The sequence below is a fragment of the Drosophila obscura genome, unplaced genomic scaffold, assembly GCF_018151105.1.
Source record: "Drosophila obscura isolate BZ-5 IFL unplaced genomic scaffold, ASM1815110v1 contig_200, whole genome shotgun sequence".
Classification (NCBI taxonomy): Eukaryota; Metazoa; Arthropoda; class Insecta; order Diptera; family Drosophilidae; genus Drosophila; species Drosophila obscura.
In genome coordinates this window covers 5,904,432-5,927,123 of record NW_024542791.1, presented here as the reverse complement: position 1 = coordinate 5,927,123, position 22,692 = coordinate 5,904,432, and the positions used below count along the sequence as shown (strand labels likewise).

General features: G+C 39.3%; 7 protein-coding genes across 11 annotated transcripts; 4 read left to right on the top strand and 3 right to left on the bottom strand.

Moving 5' to 3' along the window:
* Nucleotides 1-165: 165 nt before the first annotated feature.
* Nucleotides 166-2,582, top strand: LOC111073381. The gene is made up of 3 exons (XM_022365676.2): nucleotides 166-917; nucleotides 1,129-1,200; nucleotides 2,065-2,582. The coding sequence occupies exons 1-3, from the start codon at nucleotides 228-230 to the stop codon at nucleotides 2,482-2,484; spliced, it is 1,182 nt and encodes a 393-aa protein (XP_022221368.2). The 5' UTR covers nucleotides 166-227; the 3' UTR covers nucleotides 2,485-2,582.
* LOC111073384 (mitochondrial pyruvate carrier 4) lies at nucleotides 1,048-1,990 on the bottom strand. Of its 3 annotated transcripts, none has more exons than XM_022365681.2 (3): nucleotides 1,824-1,990; nucleotides 1,728-1,756; nucleotides 1,048-1,664 (listed from the first exon to the last, which is right to left on the bottom strand). In XM_022365681.2, exons 1-3 carry the CDS (start codon nucleotides 1,915-1,917, stop codon nucleotides 1,413-1,415), a joined length of 375 nt encoding a protein of 124 aa, XP_022221373.2. In that variant the 5' UTR covers nucleotides 1,918-1,990; the 3' UTR covers nucleotides 1,048-1,412. The 3 variants fall into 3 exon arrangements, 2 of the variants coding, with proteins under 2 accessions (XP_022221373.2, XP_022221372.2); XM_022365680.2 differs by having other exon boundaries at nucleotides 1,724-1,764; nucleotides 1,824-1,989; XR_002607697.2 differs by having other exon boundaries at nucleotides 1,610-1,664; nucleotides 1,728-1,764.
* LOC111073382 (carbohydrate sulfotransferase 13) lies at nucleotides 2,495-10,388 on the top strand. The gene is made up of 3 exons (XM_022365677.2): nucleotides 2,495-2,882; nucleotides 8,337-8,808; nucleotides 8,877-10,388. The coding sequence occupies exons 1-3, from the start codon at nucleotides 2,595-2,597 to the stop codon at nucleotides 9,104-9,106; spliced, it is 990 nt and encodes a 329-aa protein (XP_022221369.1). The 5' UTR covers nucleotides 2,495-2,594; the 3' UTR covers nucleotides 9,107-10,388.
* A 914-nt stretch (nucleotides 10,389-11,302) lies between these two features.
* Nucleotides 11,303-12,163, bottom strand: LOC111073385 (electron transfer flavoprotein regulatory factor 1). Its single transcript, XM_022365682.2, has 2 exons — nucleotides 12,013-12,163; nucleotides 11,303-11,883 (listed from the first exon to the last, which is right to left on the bottom strand). Exons 1-2 carry the CDS (start codon nucleotides 12,052-12,054, stop codon nucleotides 11,671-11,673), a joined length of 255 nt encoding a protein of 84 aa, XP_022221374.1. The 5' UTR covers nucleotides 12,055-12,163; the 3' UTR covers nucleotides 11,303-11,670.
* Nucleotides 12,164-12,603: 440 nt separating this feature from the next.
* LOC111073379 (zinc finger protein 791-like) lies at nucleotides 12,604-14,133 on the top strand. 3 transcript variants are annotated; one of them, XM_022365675.2, is made up of 3 exons: nucleotides 12,604-12,934; nucleotides 13,641-13,673; nucleotides 13,737-14,119. In XM_022365675.2, the coding sequence occupies exons 1-3, from the start codon at nucleotides 12,625-12,627 to the stop codon at nucleotides 13,775-13,777; spliced, it is 384 nt and encodes a 127-aa protein (XP_022221367.2). In that variant the 5' UTR covers nucleotides 12,604-12,624; the 3' UTR covers nucleotides 13,778-14,119. The 3 variants fall into 3 exon arrangements, 2 of the variants coding, with proteins under 2 accessions (XP_022221367.2, XP_022221366.2); XR_005968010.1 differs by having other exon boundaries at nucleotides 12,838-13,540; nucleotides 13,737-14,133; XM_022365674.2 differs by having other exon boundaries at nucleotides 13,641-14,118.
* Nucleotides 14,134-16,594: 2,461 nt separating this feature from the next.
* LOC111073349 (L-asparaginase-like) lies at nucleotides 16,595-17,444 on the bottom strand. The gene is made up of 2 exons (XM_022365623.2): nucleotides 16,779-17,444; nucleotides 16,595-16,722 (listed from the first exon to the last, which is right to left on the bottom strand). The coding sequence occupies exons 1-2, from the start codon at nucleotides 17,442-17,444 to the stop codon at nucleotides 16,660-16,662; spliced, it is 729 nt and encodes a 242-aa protein (XP_022221315.2). The 3' UTR covers nucleotides 16,595-16,659.
* Nucleotides 17,445-20,109: 2,665 nt separating this feature from the next.
* On the top strand, nucleotides 20,110-21,475 carry LOC111073348 (L-asparaginase-like). Its single transcript, XM_022365622.2, has 4 exons — nucleotides 20,110-20,234; nucleotides 20,287-20,507; nucleotides 20,566-21,312; nucleotides 21,369-21,475. The coding sequence occupies exons 1-4, from the start codon at nucleotides 20,153-20,155 to the stop codon at nucleotides 21,429-21,431; spliced, it is 1,113 nt and encodes a 370-aa protein (XP_022221314.2). The 5' UTR covers nucleotides 20,110-20,152; the 3' UTR covers nucleotides 21,432-21,475.
* Nucleotides 21,476-22,692: the final 1,217 nt, after the last annotated feature.

Below are 22,692 nucleotides of genomic sequence, written 5' to 3'. Positions count from 1 at the left end.
TTGAATTCTGTTCATTTTAATTTTTGCAAACCGCCAAATTAGTGGAAAAATCAATGCATATTGATTCCATATCCAAAACGTCGAAAAATACATCGATACGTTCGTTGCCACGTTACGTTACGTAAGTTCCCACCATTCATCGATAGTAGCTGTAGTGCTATCGGTTGTATCGAAAAACAGCTGATCCTGTTTATTTTTCAACAAATTAAGGAAACAAAGTAAAAACAATGGATAGAAAGGAATACAGAAAAGAACGCTCTCCACACAGAAGAGAAAGCTCTTCAAAGAAAAGGGAACGCTCTTCACACCGTTCGTCACATAAAAGGAAACACTCGTCACGCCACAAAGAACGCTCCCCAGTGTCTGACACTGCGTCAAATCTGGGAGAGTCTCGGAAGCGATCGAGACATAAAAGAAAACGCTCGTCACATAGAACTGAACCATCGCCACACCGAAAGGAATGCGCGCCATCCAGACGGGCACGCTCGCCACAGGGAAAAGTGTATTCCCCACACAAAAGGGAGCGCTGTTCCCCACACAGAAGAGAACATGTAAGGAAACGATCTCCAGACAGAAGGGAACGATCTCCACACAGAGCAAAACGATTCCCACATAAGGAGCGTACGGAAACCAGCGTTCTGACCTACAATAAGTTGCTGCAGATGCCCGTAAATCTGCGCAAGAAAGCAACCAGAGAAGCACGCAATCGAAACGAGGAGATACTGAGCAATCGCAAGGGAACGAAAAGAAAAACCAAAGCATGGATCACTGCTCGACGGCAGTGCAACGCCGCCGAACGCTCCGAGCACAATGACCTGGTGGCCAGCACAGAGCAAGAACTGCGTCAGATCTTGGAGAGTTTTGGTGAACTGTCGGACATCCCCTACGACTGTACGGCCACTGAGCTGCTGGGCGAGGTAAGAGTGTCCCCAATTTTGCACAGTTGAGGCAAGCACTTAGCACACCGTTGGGTGGGTCTACCATCATTGATGTCGTCACTCTCAATGACTGACCTACTGCGCGTTCTAAAGACTCTAGAGATGCTAATTGAATGGCTTTATTGTGAGAAACGGCTACCGTTATGCGCAGCCAGCGTGCACACATATTGAATATGTTTCATAATTTCAGATTGCCATCGCGGAGGGAAGCGCCACAACGATCTACGTGGAGCGGGACGGACTCAGCACCCTGACAATCGTGGTTAGTAGAAGGGGAAACGCAGCTGTTTGCACTCGCATTTTTGCGGCCTTTCAATTATCTATTGCCTTGATTTAATCAACCAATCCATCAATATTTCACGAGTGAAATATTGGCGCCGCAATGACAAACCAGAGCAGCCTCAATGGTTTTATTTGTTAGCATGCTTTGGCCCTTTAATGGTCTTGTTTAGAAAGTGGGACAGTGCCATTGCGTTACACTCCACGGGCCGACGACAAGTCCTGCCACACCTTGCCCAGATCATTGCTAATGCTCCTCCACAGCTGCAGGGTCTGGGAAGCAGACATCACAGCATTGCAGGCCATATAGTTATAGTTCCTGGGCCTGATAACCATAGACCAGCGTGACCATAGGACACCACTCAAAGCCAGGACAAGAGTCTGCTTTTTTGATATCAAATGCGGCTGTCGATTAAGCAAATCGCCCAGCCCAGCCAAAACTACACACTGTAGGAGAAAAAAAGAGAGAGTAAAACATGGAAAGTATGGATCTAATCCGGACATACCCACTTGACGACAGGACCCCAAAAGAAGACCGTCTGCGGACCTTAACAGAAGAATTTTAAGTGGGGAAAATCCGCAGTCGAAGCCGAACTATTAGCATACCCGTGGGTGAGGTCCAGAAGGGTCTCAGCAGGGCCGGCACACGCTTGTCTAAATTCCTGACAACGACGCCATACAGCAGGGAGAAGACTCTCATATCCTATTTAAGTTTTCGAGCTAACCAATTTTCGACATTAAATTTTGAATGCTTAGGCAAGGAATGTTTAATTTGATGCCACTCCAAACAAAACTCTCCCCCCCACCCCATCTCTTTCTCTCGCTCTCTAAAGTTTTCTCTCTGCAGCTCCACCAACCCGTACCGACGATCGCGCAGCTCAAGAAGGCAATTGCTGTGATCTCTCGTGCCGAGCACAAGCGAAGACAGCGCGAGCGGCACGAAGAGAGTCTCAGGCGTCGTGGATTGGCCGACGGCGGACACGAAGATCGACAGCGGCAGAGGCAGCAACAAGTTGCTGGTGGAGCCATGCCGATCTCCACCGGCGAGTTAGTTCATTCCGCTTTGCGCAACGGGCACGATCATCGCGCGTTCGTTTCTTGGCGCTTTCTATGGCGCTGCTTTGGCCTCTTCAACGTGGAAACGAATCAGCCGATCGACGACCGCTCCAACGGACGTGCCACCCTCACAGAGCTGGGCATTGAGAACGCTGCCACCCTGAAGTTTGTCCATCGCGTCAAGTACTTTGGTTGCCAAAGGCAGAGATAGACAGCAGAGCGGAGCGAGCATCCACTGACAGCCAATGACAGCAGTAATCTCTTGTAACATAAACAATTTGATTGGAAAGTCAGTCGTAAGGAGGCCACCTGCACTGCATTATGCATCGACTGGTTTCGCTTTGGTTTTGCATTTCACTCGCCGCCACCACCGTCTTCACTCTCACCCGCTGCATGCCGTTCGAGGATGGGAACAACAACAATGTCAAGATCACCAGACGTAGCCTGGAGCTGACACAGACCATCAATATACAGCGGCAGGAGTACATGCAGCGACAATGCGAGCTACTCGGCGAGCACACCCAAACCCAGGAGGATCTCACGGAGCTGCAAATGGATCATATGATTGTGGACAAACAGCACAAGTTGCTCTACTGCTATGTGCCGAAGGTATGTGTCAACCGCTGGCTTCCTGCTGGGTCAGCCAAATGTTTAAAAGTCGAATGATGTATTTCTTTTGCGGTTGCCATGTGCTGTCCCAAAAAAAGGCGTCGGCATTAGTCAAAAATCGGCATATATATCACGGTCTCTTTTCCTGCCCTGCTTTGTTTATAAAAAAAAACTTGTTTCGTCTTGCTGCTGCTGTCTCACGTGTTCTCGTTTTGGTTTGAGTATCAGAGACTCCAGAGCATGTGTTGAGGTTTTTGTTTTGTTGATCTTGCAGCTTGTGGCAGTGACAAGCGAAGAAGATCCATCCAATCAGTTTGTGTGTGTGTGTGTGTTTGCTTAGCCACAATTTATACTTATAGTTGAGTGATGTCTTTCACCAAACGGATTGGAGGTGCACGTTTAAGCAGCTTTGAGTACCCTTTACCATCCGATTTTCTTCTACAGAGACCTACAAGTTCATTCGTAGCCACTTTTTGCTTATCAAAGAGACTTGCGCAATATTATGGATTATTTCATATTTCTTTAATATAAGTTAATCCATATTTAAGTAGCTTTGAGCAGCCTTTAGTTCCATTTGGTTCTATAGAGATTTTCAAGTGTATTCAAAAGTACTTCTTGAGTTTGTAGAAATTCCATTAACACATTCATATCAGCAGTTTAATATATATATATATATATATATATATATATTAATACAAATACATCTGAAATGGGTCCACGTTGAAGCAGTCCGTTCTATCGAGACTTACAAGTCTTATCCAAAGGGATTTCCGCACTCATATCAGCATTATACCACATATATGTATAACTACACTGGAACTATACATACATAACTAAACATATGTTTATAACTTTGAATAGTATGTACTAGGGGGCAAGCTCCTGCGCATTTGCTTCGCCAGTTTGCCAACCCCGCGTCGTATGAACGGTGTATGTCAGCGATAAACTCAATATCATTGTTCATTCTTTGAATCAAAATTTCTCGTAAGATCGCCAACCATGAATCCAGCAACGTTGTCAATAAAAGGAACTTTGAATCTACTAATGTGCTCACCATCTGGCATTTTACCAGGATTGATGACTGATGATTGTCGTTTTCCCATTTATGCATGTGTGATTTTAATAGTTTCAATAATATGTCGGCGATGAACTCAATACCATTGTTTCTTCTTTGAATCACAATGCATCACGAGATTTATATACATATATATGGAAGATATATTCGTATATAGTATTTTCCTTTAATAAAATGCTGGTTACACTGGAATTAAATGCTCAATTACTATAGCTCTAAACGACTGTGTTCTCGATCAACATCCGACCCTCGGTAACTCAGTTAAATGGCTTGTAATGATAGGCACTAATATAAAACTTTTGTAATTTGTGATCTAAGCCACAGCTGAATTGCCAACTTAATTGGCATTAACTTGCAAAACTACTTACAACTACTCATACTGGTATAATCAGCCTAGATCGGGAGTCAAATGTCAATGTCTTAATGGGTCTCGCTCAGTGCCAGTGTCCTCATTCTCTAGTTGATAAGACCTAAACCCAAGCTTAGAGATTAATTTAGAAATACTTGCAAATATATTTCGATTATCTGTGGAATGTGATTCTGTGACGTCTTTTCCTCAGAGATAATCCAATCTATATAAATTTATTAAAAATAATTAATTAACTTAAGCTCTATGCACCTTTGATTGCTTTAACTAATTGGATTAGGGAATTACCTATAGTGGAAATTAACGAAAGGAAATGGCCTTTTCAAAACCAACCGCTTATCAGGCCAATAAGTTATTGGAAAACATTAAAACCAAAACTATAAGATTAGATTGTCATAGGTGGCCCCTCGATGCCGGTTGCTTGGGAAACAGTGAAGCGTGTGATGGTGTGAGGTTCCTGACATAAAAATAGATTTGTGTTTCATGTTGCCGGTGTACCTTTGAACCCCTTCTTAGTTCTTTAAACAAATTCTTTCCGCTCCTCCACAGTACACACACAATTGAGTAATGGCCAATGAATGATGCGGCATAACGAGAGCGGGAATTCTATGCGACTTATCAATGCGATACAAACCTTGATTGTGGACTCTGGTATACCAGTATCAGCTCATTGGGGTAGTGGAGGAAATGTCATCTCAAACACACACTTAAAAATGTTGTCTAAATTCGAATTATATTGTTTTTTCTACAAGATACAATTGAAGCCTTTAAATGTGTGAGAGATATGGCTGTAGTACCTACTTATAGAAGTTCACTGATGGATGTTTAGGAAATCAAAAAAAAAAAAAATCAACTTCAAAGTATTTTAAAGATAATTATCGATGGTCTCTTCAGATCATTTGGGAGAATCTCACGTGAATTAATTTATTCTTTCATCACAAACAAAACTTAAAAGGCTCATAATTTGTATTCTAATAGACCAACGACTTAGAACATTTATAGGACACAAAATTTCATATCCCATACACAAATAATAATAATTGAATGTCCAGTAAGAATTCAGATATTCCGTATACCCTCCAAAAATATGGCAGACCTTCGATTGAGAGTGGAAAGATCATAGATTCATTGGTTCAACTTATTTATAATACAAGCCCGATAAGAGTTTAAACATTCCTCTAAAAAATGATTGCTAGAAAAGATTGGATTATTGAAAATAAATTCTATTTTTGATAAGAATATAATAAATGAAGTTGTATCTGTACCAAATAGAGTATAATACAGTTTAACTTTAGTTCATTGATATCCTCAGTATATATGTATAACAGATCGCATTATCCGATCATTATCCGAGATGAAAGACCAACAATCATTGTTAAATCTAGATATTTAGTTAGACATTGAATAACTTTGTGGCTATAATGTGACTATTGAGGGAGTTTGTGTCGTGTCAGCGAACATGCCACCTGAGTGCCTAGACACACGTTCCCCTTATCAAGGTATTGCCTCCACGCCAAGTCTATCATCTGTCAGGGGCGTACAATAGGAGGGGGGATCTCTTAAATCATATAATTACAAGCTTCTATTTCTACTCGACTCCTCTCTCTCATATTTGCCACACGCGTGCGCTGGTCAAGCATTTTCCCAGCTCGTTCTTCCATGAAGTCGTAAATTGTTTATATTTACCCTTGGCCAATAAACCCTCTCCACATACTTATACTCATATACCCCCCATACTTCACCTGCACTGCTGCTGCTGCTGGAGAGGAGGCTCGACCAGAGAGGCAGCTACTCATTACCAGTATGCGGCCAACGCGTGTTACTTGAACGGCTATAAAGAAATTGCGTTAAGTTCGCATAGTTGTGTTTATGATTGCTTACGTATTGAGAGTATACTTATACTTGCTTGTATTTTCAGCATTACTCCGAACTTTGGCCCCTCGAATCCCCTCAGTGTTTGAGAGCGAACATGACAGTGGGACGAGATTGTTTGCAAACATGACAAGAAATGTTGAAATTTCACTTCTTGAGTGCTGATTGAACACTAACACTATAAGCCTTCAGGCTGGTTCAAGTGAAACATATGTAGAAAGGCCAAAAAGATAAGGCTGATGGAAAACATTCACATTTCACTTTTTAGACTTCTACTTGGCAGTTCCTCCAAACATTTATTTTGACTTGATCAAGTGGTGTGTTTAAAATGCTTAAACATTTTTCAAAGTTTCCATTTCGTTTTTCTCTGACATCTAGACATATCCCTGAGTACTCGTATTCCTGCAATTACTGAGTAAACATTCTTTCATCCGACACTTCGGACTGAACCGTACTTACAAACCAAAACTTGGACTTGGACCATGAAACTGAAACAGACACACTGAAGCAATAGTGATTGACTATTGGAAGCATTCAGTAAATTCACTTTCATCAGACATCTTGGCATATGTACGCGTCAGTTATTCCACCGATCTGATCTTTTTGAACCCCATCCGGCATTTTATTTCGGATAGTAGTTCCACTGTCTATACGGGAATTGTTTGCTTTTGTAATGTGCAATGTTTTTGCGGTGTTTAATTGCTGTCGGCATTATCTGTCTGACCAACCAAATTGTTTATATACAATTGTTTTTTCGAGCTATACGCGAGTACCCGTTTACCTCTGGTTATACGTATTTTGTGTGTGTGTGTGTGTGTGTTTATGTGCTGCTTTCGGGCTGTGCATAGTTTTCGTTAGTTGACTTCAACGACTTGACTATTGCCCAATGTGTGTGTCCCATTCGGCCGGCAGCTATCCCCCAGGCAGATCTCTTTCCCTCTTGGCGAAAATTATAATTTATTGCAGTTGGCAATTAAAATTAAAGTACTTGACTGACCAGAGGTCTCCAAAGAGATTTCATTTGACGATTAACACTTGCGGAATTGCAAGAAAATGCCATACACACAGACAGTTGTAGGGTTAACTATTCTGAATTTCGATCCCAAGAATATGATATCTTTTTTGCGAGTACATACACTCGTTCCAACAACAGCACGAGTATTCCTTTACGAAAATCGCTGACTGGGTTATTTAGTTCGAGTTTCGTGGAGCGAAATTTTCTTGCGACTGTTATATGTACTTTTAGAAATTGATATTATGACTAAGGAGAACAGATAAAAAAGTATAGAATTTCCTGCTCAAAGTTCATTGTGTCAATGGGAGATGGTTTCTTAATATTTGAAAATTGAAAAGATACACAAAAATATATATAGTAAAGTTATTAAACTTTGAATTTAGAAATTTCAAACACTTCAAATCACAATCAGAATCGATTATGAAATAAAATAGTCCCTTAGTCTCCTACAACAACTTATAGTCGCATAAACTTATTCTATTTAAATTCTATCAAAGCTATAAATGATATTTGTACAGCAATAGTCAGCCTTAGTCCATAAAAATAACTATTTGAAATCGCGTTAAGTTCCATGACTATAGTTAATTAAAAATATATCCCATGCTAAAGAAATAAGCTATATTATTTTAAAAAGTAAATAAACTAGACAAATTACTTAATAAAGCTAATTCGATAACACAAATATCGAAGATAATAATGACAATGATACTGTTTTCCCTTTTGTTGAACATCTTTTTCGAATAGTTACCCAATGAGTGTTCAAAATGATGGCACAAAATAGATTTATTCGACCTCTATCTATCACTCATGGGTATTTGTACTCCCCGGAAAGGAATGAAAGATATGCTATAGGCTTATCTAAGTTTTCCTATGAATTTAGTGATTTTGTGAAATGTATCAGAATTCGATGATTCATTCCAAAACCAAAGAAACCATTCCTCAGAAATATCAAAAATACCCCGTGACCTTCTGGCAAAATATTTCATAAGAAAAATGTAAACGAATAATTGTATTTTTCTTGTGGCCACTTCGACTTTATATTTCTTGTTTATTTGGTTTAAATTGCTGAATACCTCTTGAAACTGAACAAATGTTAATGCCGCTTTCCTGTATGCCGTTTTCCAGGTTGCGTGCACGAACTGGAAGCGCGTGCTGATGCTGCTTACGGGGAAGTGGCATAATGGCACCGATCCCCTGCAGATACCTGGCTCTCTAGCCCATTCGGTGGGTATGTTCACAAAGTTCTACGACCTGAGCGATCAGGAGAAGCAGCAGGTGCTCAGCGAAGACTATACGCGTTTCATCCTGGTGCGGCATCCGTTCGAGCGGCTGCTTTCCGCATATCGCAACAAACTAGAGGGTGATTCCCCAAGTGCCCGGTACTTTCAGTCACGAGTAGGTCGGCAGATTGTACGAGAACTGCGTCCGGGAGCCAACAACAAGTCACTGGAGCACGGAGACGATGTCACGTTTGGTGAATTCGTGGATTATCTGCTTACTCCAGAGCTCAGCAGGAGTAATCAATCGGCGTACAATGAACACTGGGAGGTAATAGCCAAGCTGTGCAATCCCTGCGTGATGAAATATAATGTTGTGGGTGCGTATAAGGATAGCTCATCCTTCATTTGAAATCCATTTTTGAACGTGTCTCTCTTTTTCTTTTAGGCAAATACGACACCTTGCTGGATGATTCCGCATTGGCTTTGTATCTGGCCGGTGCCACAAATCTTACATTCCCCACCGGCCACAAGCCATCCAGCACGCGTGCCAATCTCCGGAAATACTTTGATCCCCTTCCAATCGGTGCCATACGCAAGCTGTATGAGATCTACGAAGAGGACTTTCGCTTCTTCGACTACGGCATGGACGATGTTTTGGGCTTCGAATTTGGCTGAATGTATGAATTTGTCATGTGAATGCTCTCTGCTATTTCCGAGTCACTACCATAACGCTTTCCACTGGAAAAGATTGTGATTTTATCATAGGAGTCGTATTAGCAAATATTTTTTTTAGTTAACGTTTAGTGAAGCGCCATGCGAATATTATTTTACATTCACCCTCTACACACAAATATCCCCCAACATTCATCGATTATTACTTGTAGTAATTGTGTTTGCTTTGTTTAAGAGATTATTAAAGCAATCAAAGTGTTAATTTGTTACGGAAATCATATTGTAATTACACGTTTACATATTTTAAAATATATAATTTTATTTTATTTGATTTTAATTGTACACCAAATGTAGTATAAACGTATTAAATGTATTCGGTTATATTTAAAAATCCATTGAAATTTGACTTTAAATTAAAATAAGTGATAATTTTTAGAATAGTATTTGATGGGGCTAGATTATAGTCTTAGTTGGATGCTTAAGTGGTTTGAAGGATAATTGTAAATATTTTAATTTGTAAGAATTATTATTATAGTCTGATGCTTAAGCATTACATTGGAATTATTTCAGTTGGATGATTAGAGCTTCGAATGATCTGTAAATATGGTAATCAATTTAAATTTTAAGGCCCGAGCACACTAAATATTATAAACTTTCGAAGCTTATCTGTCTCGAATACTCTGTAAATATGGTAATCACTGAGCATTACCTTTGGGCACCTTGTGTATATTATAATTTTTACATGTTAGATTGTGGAGCCCAGAAATCCTTAAAGTTATTGTAGTTAGATGCTTAATTATTGCATAATTTCTTCTGTAAGCATTACTTTCTGGGGGAAAAACGACCTTTAAATTATTATACTTCGCAACTTTTATGTTGTGTACTCTGTGAATATTTTATTCTATAAGAATTACATTGTGGGACTCAATGGACCTGTTTATTTCTATGATAGTTCAATCCTCAAATGGTGTGTGGAATAATTCTGTAAATATTTGAATCCTCGCATTACATTTGCGAGGGAAACGAACTTTTTAATTATATTTTTTAGTTTATTTATATGGTGTTTCTTAAATAGTATAATTACTGAGTCTTATAATTGGTATAGTTCTGTTCTTAAATGGTGTGTAGGATACTCTGTATATTTTTTTTCTTGGGAAAAAAATCCTTCAACATCCTTCTTCTTCTTCTTTCTGTACCGATTCTACCAAGTTCTTAATGGATTACCGATTCGAGTTTAAATGTAGTTTCCGTGGGTTACAGCGTAAATAAATGTATTAAGCGATTCTTTATTGAATTCGATTGAAAGGAAGAATGAATAAGTAAGAGGGGAAAGAATGATTGGATAAAAAAGTGTCCCATAGTTGAGTCAATCCATCGTATAAGCGTTTTATATAAATCTAGCTTGAACCCTTTAAGTAGTAAGTACGTCAATCTGAAAATTCCCTTTAATGGAATCATGTAATGAAATGCCTGCAAATGACGATCACATTTGAATGAGCTTATACGATTTTCACATTGACATCACCTGAACCCTGGGTACACTTATCAGTGGTAAGTTTCCTGATAACACTCGGAAAGTAATACCATTAAAATTTCTACCCGTACTGCATTGATCGTTGAAAATCGCATTGCTTTTGCCCCTTGATTGCGCGCAAGCTTTTTTGTTTTCATCAGCGTAAAATTAAAGCTCAATCAACCCGATGGCGTCGGAAGTTGTTTATCGCCTTGAAGGCGACCCCATGATCAGCCACCGTCTGATGAATTTAAATACGCAATATTGTCAATAAGAGAAACGGAGATGGCGCCCAAACGCATTCGTGTTATTATTTCGTGTGTATTTTTATCCGGGCGACATATCATCAACACGAAAGGTAGCAGCTAAGCCGAAGCTTTTGATACCCTTTACATATGGATCGCTTCTACGGCTATGGCTATATATTATGATCATTTGAATTGTATTCAGTTTGGCAAAGCTATAAAGAAACATGTCAATATGCCATTTTCTACAGTTATTGGGATCTAGATACAATAGAATATATATATATATATGTATCTTATGAAGCCCAGTCTCTTCATTGTTGCAAAGAACGCATTAACCCCTGCAGAGGGTACATCAATAACGACATCACATGCGCGACCGGCCTTCTTCCCCGCCCTCTACAAAAGAGCGCCGCCAGTTCAAGGTCGCAATACAATTATTTTGGTTTTTGGTTATTCAATGACTGCTTCTTTTATTCGCTACGTCCGTTTTTCGCTTTTTTTGTTTTTTGTTGGGTTTTTGCATCAATCACAAACTTTAAGTTAGACATTGACAAGACATTCGAAATTATGAATTAATAGTTTTTGTGTAGGGTATATGGGAGTGTGCAAACATTTTATAGGGTGTGCGGTGTGTTAGGAGTTGCGTCGCTTTGCTTTGGCAAAAGAATATGCATTATTTATGGGTGTGCGTGTGTGTATATTATTGAAAGCAAAAGGCATATCATATCCCTCTCTCTCTCTTCTCGACAGTCCTTGAATTTCAACATCCGCATAACCTTAAACACCGCCAACGTAGTCTCGCATATCTATTCATTGTAGCTATACTTCTTCAAAGTCCGATACTTCTTCAAAGAATAGAGTGCCTCAACTTCTTTGGCTAGGTAGCGTCCTTGCGCCAACAGAGCCACAATCTTCTTGGGATCGCTCTCATCCTTGTGATTTATGAATGCGTCATGGATTTGCTTGCGGAACTTTTGAGGCCCATTTGGTCCAGGGTACTCACGTCCCAGGTATTGCAACTGGAAGAAAAATAGTGTTTACGCAATGTTTTTTTAGGCGGGGTGGGGGGTGCTGCGCTGCGCTGTTTTCCCATTGGAATGCGGCGGAATGCACGTGGCCGGCATGGGCGGTTGCTGCAGCGAACTTACGTGCTTGTAGAGGCTGATAACTTTGGAGCGCAGCTGTGACATCACCAGAGCTCGGCGAGATTTGTTTGTTTGTTAAATGCAAAGTATTAACTAATATTTCCGCAGCTTTAGTGCAGCTCTGCTTTCAATATTTCAAGTGAATCAGACAGAGATGGGGAACCAATCAATACGACTACCGATAGCAGCGATAGTTTCATATTTTATGCAGTACTGATGTAGTCGCTTACACTGGCAGACGCAAGATATTGTGTACTGCACATAGCTGATTTGTTTACTTGATGACGAGGAAAGCAACCAAGACGGCTGGAAATTGGACGAATGAGAATTGGATTATAGTATTTTTGTATCTGCTATTTTTTGTTGTTACTAAAGTTTGTGTAAAATTATCTTCCTGGCGTTGTTATTTTATTTTCTCATTTAAGTTAGCTTAGCGCTATCGAAATATCGATGGCTATCGCATGAAGCAAGCCACACACTTTTATCGCTTGTTTCACATCCCAATATTCAAGCAAACAAACAAAATTTTAAACTAAGAAATTTTGCTGGTGTTGGGTTTGATTCCACTCATTTCAAATGTGTAATATTTATAAAGATTAATTTAATCACAGGACAATGGAGGAATTGTGCAGGGTTTGCATGGGAACGCCCACAGCATACACAAACATTTTTGATGAGACACAAGAATGGGACACCTGCATTGCTGACATGATATCGGACTGCACAGGATATGTGGTTAGGCGAGGGGATTCACTACCAGAAAACATATGTCCGCCCTGCCTGGAGGATGCAGTGAGTGCATTCAATCTGAAGAAATCCTGCGAGCAGAGCCACAAACTCTTTTTCGCACGAATGGAGGAGGATAGAGAAGAAGACATCTGTGATAATATGGAAGACATTGATTGGAAACCGTCGGATAGTGGAAGTGAGCAGTCAAACCATTTAAAATCCGATGCAACGATAAATAAAAATGATACCGATAAAGCGGATCATCTAGAACGACCCCACAAATGCCCAGACTGTCCAAAATCGTTTCAAACTAAATACCAACACAGTAGACACATCCGGACTCACTCGACGGAGCGACCACATAAATGTACTCCTTGCTCGAAGACATATAAACAGAAAAACGAACTCAGAAAGCACATGCGTACTCACACGAGGGAACGAACCTTTAAGTGTTCTCAGTGTCCAAAGACTTTTCCCGACATCACATCTTTTCGGTATCATATCCGTGAGCATACCGCCGAGCGATCTTTCCAATGTTCCCTCTGCTCGAAGTAATTTAAGCAAAAAAAATCATTTAAAAATCACACGCGAATTCACGCGGACAACCCTCAAAGCTCCCATCTTCAAAAAGAAAAAGAAAAATCTTACCTATGCTCTTACTGCTCTAAAACCTTCTCACACAAATTCTATCTTGAAAGCCACATCCGTACGCACACGGGTGAACGACCCTACCAATGCTCTCACTGCTCAAAATCATTTAGCCAGCTAGGATCTCGAAAGCTTCACATTCGCACGCACACTGGTGAGCGACCATACAAATGCACCGACTGCACAAAGTCATTCGCCACAAGATGCAAGACCCTACCAATGCTCCCAATGCTCAAAATCATTTAGCCTGCCAGGAACTCTAAAGCTTCACATCCGGACGCACACTGGTGAGCGACCCTACAAATGCAGCGATTGCCCAAAGTCATTCACAACAATATACTGTCTTAAAGTTCACGCCCGTACGCACACGGGTAAACGACCCTTTAAATGACCCGAGTGCCCAAAGATACTTAGCTTGCAAGCATCTCTACGGAATCACAGCCGTACGCACACGATTGAACGACCCTACAAATGCTCTTACTGCGAAAAATCCTTTGCAGATAAATACTATCTCAAGGAACATATCCATACTCATACTGGAGAGCGACCGTATAAGTGTGAGCTGTGCCCTAAGTCATCTTTCCTCCAATCTTCACTCACACGCCCTTACGCACAGAGCTGATGGACCATATAAATGTTCTCACTGCTCGAAGTCATTTAATGAGCAAGAGTCCCTTTATATTTTAAATACTTACTGTACATACTTATTTTAAAAATAAATTGTAAAACGCTTGATTTTGTGCGATTTTTTTCCCATTCATACAAACCATCTTTATGGTGAGCACAAAATTTTTTTTTTTTTATAAAAAGTTTTTTTTTTATGTTAAAGGTTTTTATTTTATAGTTCAACTCTCAATAAAAAAACAAATTGAATTTGCGCAGGAAATTTTAAATATATACAGTAAAATCTCACAAATTAGAACTGTCCAGATATTAGAAGATTCCAATTTAATGCATTGGCGACTCTGAAATTATATCCGTTGGTTCCAATTTCTGGAAGATTTTTTGTATTACCTACGCAGTTTTGCCTTTTCGGTTGAAGTAAAAATTAAATGGGAATGCCCGAGTTATTTGTGGGTTCCACATTTCGGTCATAAGCATAAGTCATTTGATACGCTTCTTAAATATAAAATAATTCAAAAAGAACTAAAATGTTTCTATGAATTTTAATGTGTTAAATTAATTATGTTTTGCGTAACTATTTCTCCGGCTGTTTAATCATTTTTTGTGCAAAAAAATATGTTCAGAAAGTTTCTGACAGAAACTATAACTTTTATGAAATTAGAATCACCCTAGATACAAAGTGGTTCTAATTTTACAGAATATACTGTATTTCATTCTTTATTCATGAAGGAAAAAAATTATTTATTTTATTTCTTTTTTACGTTGGTGAACAATTTTAAATTTGTATAATTGGGATCTGGGGTTAAAGATTTCGAAATTCGATTGCAAAGCTATGTTATTATTTTATATAATTTAGAAAATCAAGGTAAATTTCCGCCGAATTCGTTGAGATTATCGCACAAAAGTATCGAAAAAATATATCGAAAATTATCAAAAGAAAAATATGAAAAATAAAAAAACGACTTTTTACAACCCAAACTAAATTTTTTCCAATTAGTTTATTTGTTTTCTATAAACTAATAACAAAACCAAAATAGTAGCAACATTTTTTTAAATCTAATAATAAATTCATATTTTGTGCCGCCACCCTGGGCAAAGGGATAAGAAAAGAGCGTGTTATTAAGTTAATAATATTAACCCCTAGATGGTCATGTTTATTTTTAGTACGTGGAAAGCATAACCTTCGTCAAAATGAACACAAAATTGTTCAAATCAATCTCATTCAAGAAATAAGAATAAAAAAAATAATATTATACAAATTTAAAACTTTTAACTAACTTAAAAATTAAAGAGTCCGCAACAACTTTATAACAGTCAGATGTTGAAAAAAAGTCACACTAAGGACATGCTTTTTCAAAACGGTACCTACAGGTGAAAAACACAGGCACCACCTTTAACAAGTAGCATTCAGATAGAAAATAATCATCATATATTAATACATTAATTAGGCGTCGTCTAAGGTATTGTATCGGACCATCCGGTCCCTTAAATATTTAATATCCCAGATGACGGCCGCAAAGTCCAATGCGAAATGGTTCGACCTACAATGGTCTGACATGACCGCCAGCATCCGGACATACATTCCGTGAATAAGGACCGCTTCCAGCACAAGCTTTAGTCTCGCATTGGTGACAGCAGAACCTAGGTTGTCTGTAGTCGAAAATACAGAATACAGACAACACCATGCCTACACTCCAAAATTTCGAATATAGTCTATCTAATTTTGAAAATTCCATTGAACAGAAAGATAGAAGAGAGGGGGCACTGGACAGCTTTTATTGCTTTTTATTTTATTAGGTGTTTCTGGATCTTAGCGTCAAAGTTAGTGAGAAGTTCATTAAATAAGTTGGATTTTGAAAGCCGAGTGCGTTACGTCTTAAAGCAAAATTACAAGGTAAGCTAAAGTGCACCTCATCGATAGATAGATTAAAACAAATAAACGAATCCGCATCCGTGCCACTGCCAGCTGCTGCCTTCGTCGTCTACTGTTGATGGTCTTGGGGCTGTGCCTAGTCGAAAATGCAAAAATATTTAACCGCAACCCACCCACCCTGGCCATTCTTCATTTATGTTACGGCAGGTCAGGTCCATAAGTTGAAACATAAAAACTGTGAGGTCCTTTCTCAGGCTGAGGTATGCTTCAGTCTGTCCAGGGGCCGCTACAAGAAAATTTGTAGATCGCAGGTGACTTCAGGTGTCGGGCTGGCTTGAAATGCAGTAGGCAACGGAGAAATGATGACGCGAGAGTTTGGTTTTGGTTGTTCTTGGTTTATTCAGTACTGTGGTGCGCTGGTGGACTGCGTACTGTGGTGTTTTGCGTTTGTGACTGCCTAGTGCAGTGTCTTGTGTTCTTGGCCTCTTTTGTTGGCTGTGTGTATATCAGTTTGATTATTGTTACCGACTAGCGTGGATGCGCTGACACTCCGCCGTTTGTGACGGCTAGAACCATGGTTCGTTACAAAACAAAAGCGAAACGAGTGTGAACGTTGCCCTACGTGAATGAAATATAATACAATAGCTCCCACCGATTGAGTAATACAGATTTTTATATTTGCTTGTTTATAATTGGGCTTGATTATGTACATATATATGTATATAGTGTTTAAGTGCATTCCCGAATAGGGGGAAGTCCCTGGATTCCAAAAATCACTATAGAACGTGTACATTCATATCTGCCATTGTTATTTCGCCGCGTAAATTGTACTTCATGAGCTAAAATCCATATGGTTAAACGAGTATTCTATGAGTCGCTATCAATTGTAGCTTACCTCCTTTTTATGATGGTTCGACACATCAAATGCCAGGACATAGGCCAGCTTGGTATATGCTGCCACAGAAGTCATATCCGAACCGGATAAAACGCCCACATCGTCAAGCACTGCTCCAGCATCGTAGATTGAGGCTACGGAGCCGGACAGGCACTGTGTGCAGTTGACGATAATAACTCCGCGATCAACAGCTTTCCGTAGAAGATCAATTATTTCGATCCTGTTTGATGGTATATTACCACTACCATAGGACTCCAGGACAACGCCCTTAATTGGCTCCGCCAGAGCCGATCGAATCAAATCCAGTGACATATCCGGAGTTATTTTCAAGGTGGCCACATTCATCTCCAATACGCCTCCCACAGTGAGTTGCTTACCACTGGGTCTTGGGCGTATCAGGGAACTATTTATATTTATGACATTATTAAACGTGCCCAGCAGGGGAGCGTTGGGCGAGTCGAAAGCTTCCGGAGTGTTGCAATTGACCTTGACCGTTCGATTGCCACGAAGCAGCTTGTTGGCAAAGACGACGCACACTTCCGGTATATTATAGCAGCCAGCAATGATCAGTGACGAGACTAAGTTGATCCTGCCGTCGGTGCGTGTCTCGTTGATGGGTATCTGCGACCCAGTAACGACCACCGGTTTAGCCAAATTATACAGCATAAATTCTGCATAATTCTGCACGCCTGCTTCTTTTGGCCAACAATGAGATCACCGGCATAATCATAAGCACTGCTGGTACAGACTCTAGATATATACTTTTTTATAAGTACGAATCCCGTACTCAGTCAGTATACATACATACATAAATATTTTATCAGTTTACATTTTTTTTGCTACATCTGTCATCTACAATGTAGATTATACATTTTCTCCGCCGAAGGGGGCGGGGCGAAACAGTGTAACAGTGTGATATCACATTACATTCTGGAAACATAATTTGGTTGCTCTAGCTCTTGTAGTCTCTGGGACAGACAGACAGACAGAGACTCGGCTTTTGATGCTGATCAAGAAAATATTTACATATATACTTTGTGGGGTTGAATAATATTACATTTTTTATTAGCATATCATAGGCTTATTTTTCAACTCTTGTATTGCTATCGCTTACGTCGATTATTGCATTAGCAGATAAGGCCGCGACAAATGTTATTTCTCATTGAGTGAAAAAGTGAATCTTTATCAATGTTCTCAGCTTTATCTAAGGGCACAGTGGAATTACAGAAACAGTCAGTAATCACTTCGAATTATGAAATTATAATCATTTTAATGAATTATATAGTAATCATAAACAATCCCATTATTAGTAACTATATAGTTAAATAAAATGTACATACATTTGGATATAGAGTACAGTAGGTACAATGTATTTAGAAACTTCTGTTAAATTTACAATACAGTGGAAGCTCGGAAATTATAACCCCAAAAAATTAGAACTATCCAGAAATTAGAATCATGCTTTTTATTGCATTGGCGACACTGAAATTACAACCTGTGGTTCTCTTTCTGGAAGAATTTGCTTACTATCTGCAGTTTTGCCTTTTCGGTTGACTAAAAAATTGAAATGGGAGTCCCCGAGTTATTCGCGGTGTGTACACTAACCATAGAGTATAATAGATGTGCCAGTTCATACAACGAAAGGGGCGCAGCTGAGTTTGCAGCGTATGTTCCCAGATCTTCGGCTCTGGGAATGGCCGCGTTTGGCTCATGACGTCTCACGAGCCGACTGGCAGCAAGCATGCATGTGATGTGTACGTGTAACACTCCAAAATATATGATTGTATGCATAGAATAATTTTTAGCAGCCGAAGCGACTTTGCTTGAGATTTCAGTTTATTTCAGTTTCGTAAATGTGTGTGTGCCATGTATTCACACATACTGTGCTTGTGTGTGGGCTCTACAATTTTTGGCTGCTTGAATTGGTTTTTCGTTTTGTTTTGAGGGCTGATGTAGCGACCTGAGCTGACCTGCCGCAACATAAATGAGGAATGGGCAGAGTGGGTGGGTGTGGGAAATAAATACAATATATAAAAATAAAGGATGTTATCTCTGCTCATATCTCCTAAACTAATATTATCTTGAAAATTAGATTCGCTAAAGCTCTGGAAAATGTTGTACTAGATGTGTACATTTATTTTATTCTAGGTCGATTTTTGTTTTAAACTTTAAAATTTAAAGTTGTTATTTGTTTGTTCTGTGTGTATTTACATTGGGCCTCAGGGCGGAAGGAGGTGGCAAAATTAAAAAATATTTTATGAACGCTGTGAATAAAATAAATGTACTCATCTAGTAGAACATTTTCCAGAGCTTTAGCGAATCTAATTTAGTGGTTTGGTGCATGTGTCATTTGATTCGCTTGTAGAAATTTTTGTTAGTTGATGACTGAAGGTCAAAGTGAAAATTAAAAAACTAATATTAAAAATTTAAAAATAACTAAAATGTTTTTTCGTGAATTTTAATGTTATATATTATATATACAATGTATTTATATATAAATAAAGAAAAACTTTTTTGTGTTGAAATGATGCTTGTTATTACTACTACTTTTTCTTTTCATTTTATCATTTCCTGCGCAAAAAAAAAAATGTCCAGCAATTATAACTTTTCAGAAATTAGATTTCCCCAAGAACAATGTGGTTCTAATTTCCGAACTTCCACTGCATTGCAAGGTCAAAAAAGCCTAAAAAAAGAAGACGTCATACATACATATATAAAATATATGTCTACGTAAATATGTATGTACATACGAGTATATTTTAATTGCCGGAAAAAAAAAAAAAAAAAAAAAAATTGTCGAATAAAAATATTTTTTCAGCCAGTCACATTATGCAATGACTTTTAAAGTGGGAAATAATGAAGTAAGCCAGAACAACAGCGATTGAAAGTTAATTAAGTTTCCCCGTTTTTTGTTTTGGGTTCAAGATACTATCGCACGCTTCTTGCTCGACGATGCCAAAATTAGAAATCCAAATGTTCTGGCCAAAAGGCGCCCAAAGTAAGAGAAGTTTCCAAGTGTAAAAGGAAAAATATGAAATAGAACAACTACTGAATGCAAGCAAGCTTGGGGTCCGAATAAATCGTTCGTTTTGACCAAAAAGTCTGATCTATAGGTTTTCATTCTCAAAAAAAAAAAACTCTTTGTGGAGTGAGATAATATAACAACAACGACTATAACACGGTCTTATCGGAGTCCAAAGAAAGCGCACACAACAAAAATGATAGCGAATTCAAGGGAAAGCACAAAATTATTGAAAATATACATACATATTTTCATAGCATTAGTGTTTAAAAGAAATGCAAAATCCATACCACATTTAGTTGTGAACTGCACCTAGTTGACATCGGTCGAGTAAATTCAGAAAAGGGAAAAAATGTCTGATTATAAAGTTTTTAAAAAAGTTCTTGTCATCTACACTGGTGGCACCATTGGCATGAAGCCCAACGACCAAGGTGGTAAGTACATCCAAATAGCCCCAGTTCAGTGATATCATTGGAAATATTTTAGCATTGGACACAGTGGAAAATGCTTTAGGAGTGTTTCTCCGGACTGAACCCAGCCTGCATGTCGCCAGTCTACAGGTCCCGGCGGAAGAGAATCTCTTTGCGCTGCCCCCAGTAAAGGGTGAGTCAGGCCGGGTTCTTTACAAACTCATGGAGTACGATCCATTGCTGGACTCCAGTAATATGGCTGGGAGCGATTGGAAGCGCATAGCCGAAGACATTGAAGTAAGTATTAAAAATAATTAGGAAATAACCTTAACTCACAGAAATTGTTAACGCACAGAGGATGTACGATTTGTTCGATGGGTTTGTTGTACTCCACGGCACCGATACGCTGGCATACACTGCCTCTGCCCTGTCATTTATGCTGGATAATTTGGCTAAACCGGTGGTCGTTACTGGGTCGCAGATACCCATCTACGAGACACGCACCGACGGCAGGATCAACTTAGTCTCGTCACTGATCATTGCTGGCTGCTATAATATACCGGAAGTGTGCGTCGTCTTTGCCAACAAGCTGCTTCGTGGCAATCGAACGGTCAAGGTCAATTGCAACACTTTGGAAGCTTTCGACTCGCCCAACGCTCCCCTGCTGGGCACGTTTAATAATGTCATAAATATAAATAGTTCCCTGATACGCCCAAGACCCAGTGGTAAGCTACTCACTGTGGGAGGCGTATTGGAGATGAATGTGGCCACCTTGAAAATAACTCCGGATATGTCACTGGATTTGATTGAATCGGCTCTGGCGGAGCCTATTAAGGGCGTTGTCCTGGAGTCCTATGGTAGTGGTAATATACCCTCAAACAGGAAAGAAATAATTGATCTTCTACGGAATGCTGTTGATCGCGGAGTTATCATCGTCAACTGCACACAGTGCCTGTCCGGCTCCGTAGCCTCAATCTACGATGCTGGAGCAGTGCTTGACGATGTGGGCGTTTTATCCGGTTCGGATATGACTTCTGTGGCAGCATATACCAAGCTGGCCTATGTCCTGGCATTTGATGTGTCGAACCATCATAAAAAGGAGGTAAGCTACAATTGATAGCGACTCATAGAATACTCGTTTAACCATATGGATTTTAGCTCATGAAGTACAATTTACGCGGCGAAATAACAATGGCAGATATGAATGTAAACGTTCTATAGTGATTTTTGGAATCCAGGGACTTCCCCCTATTCGGGAATGCACTTTAACACTATATACATATACAATATATATACATAAATACATACATACATACATATATACATAATCAAGCCCAATTATAAACAAGCAAATATAAAAATCTATATTACTCAATCGGTGGAAGCTATTGAATTTCATTCACGTAGGGCAACGTTCACACTCGTTTCGCTTTTGTTTTTATGTTTCAGCTTATGGACCTGACCTGCCGTAACATAAATGAAGAATGGCCAGGGTGGGTGGGTTGCATAAAAATATTTTTGCATTTTCGACAAGGCACAGCCCCAAGACCATCAACAGTAGAAACTAACGTCGTCTTGGGCTTTCATCCACATCAGTGCAAAAACCCTGGGCCACATATTTGGGGGCTCAACCGGGATTTGAATTTTGATTAAACGTGTATAAAAACACCAAAAAAAGTGTCGTCATTGTGGTCAATTGTGTTGTGTTGTAGTGGAGTTCGGGTCATAAATCTCAAAATTGCATTAACCAAGTCAAGAGTGTTAATGGACAATTGTTGGACAGCGACAGAGAAGGAGCGTCAAAAGAATTTTCGACAATTTCGTGGAATTGTGAAATTCAGAAGCGACGCGCAGCAGAGTTTTGGAGCAATTGTAGTTGGCAAAATAATAAACTGTAATTGGAAGAGTTTAAGAGTAATTTTAGTTGGAACGAGAAGGAACGTGTGAGTCGCTTCTGGGGACGCGACTCTACTTATACCCGTACTCAGTCAGCATTTACATTTTTGAGCATATAATTATTTAGAATTAAAAAAAAAAAAAAACATTTGACATTTTACATTTTTTTGCTACATTTGTTATCTACATCTCATCTACAATGTCTATTCTACATCTAACATGTAGATTGTACATGTACCATTTAGATTCTACATCTCCTCCGCTAGGGCACTAACCATACAGTATACAGTATATACTGTATGGTTAGTGGTCAGCGTCAGTCGGTGCCAGAGTTTCGCGAGCTTCACAAACACTACCATCAATCCACACAAATCACAAACTACACGCATACAAATACACATAATCATAAGCCAATTCCAATAACATTAAATAAAAGTTACAATAACTACTACTATAATAAAACTTACGTCGTCTTGGGCTTTCATCAACATCAGTGCAAAAACTCTTTTAATTTAGGTCTATTTGAATTCCGCGGAAGGGATATCCAGGCGAAAGTCGAGGAATCCTTTTAAACGATACCTGATAC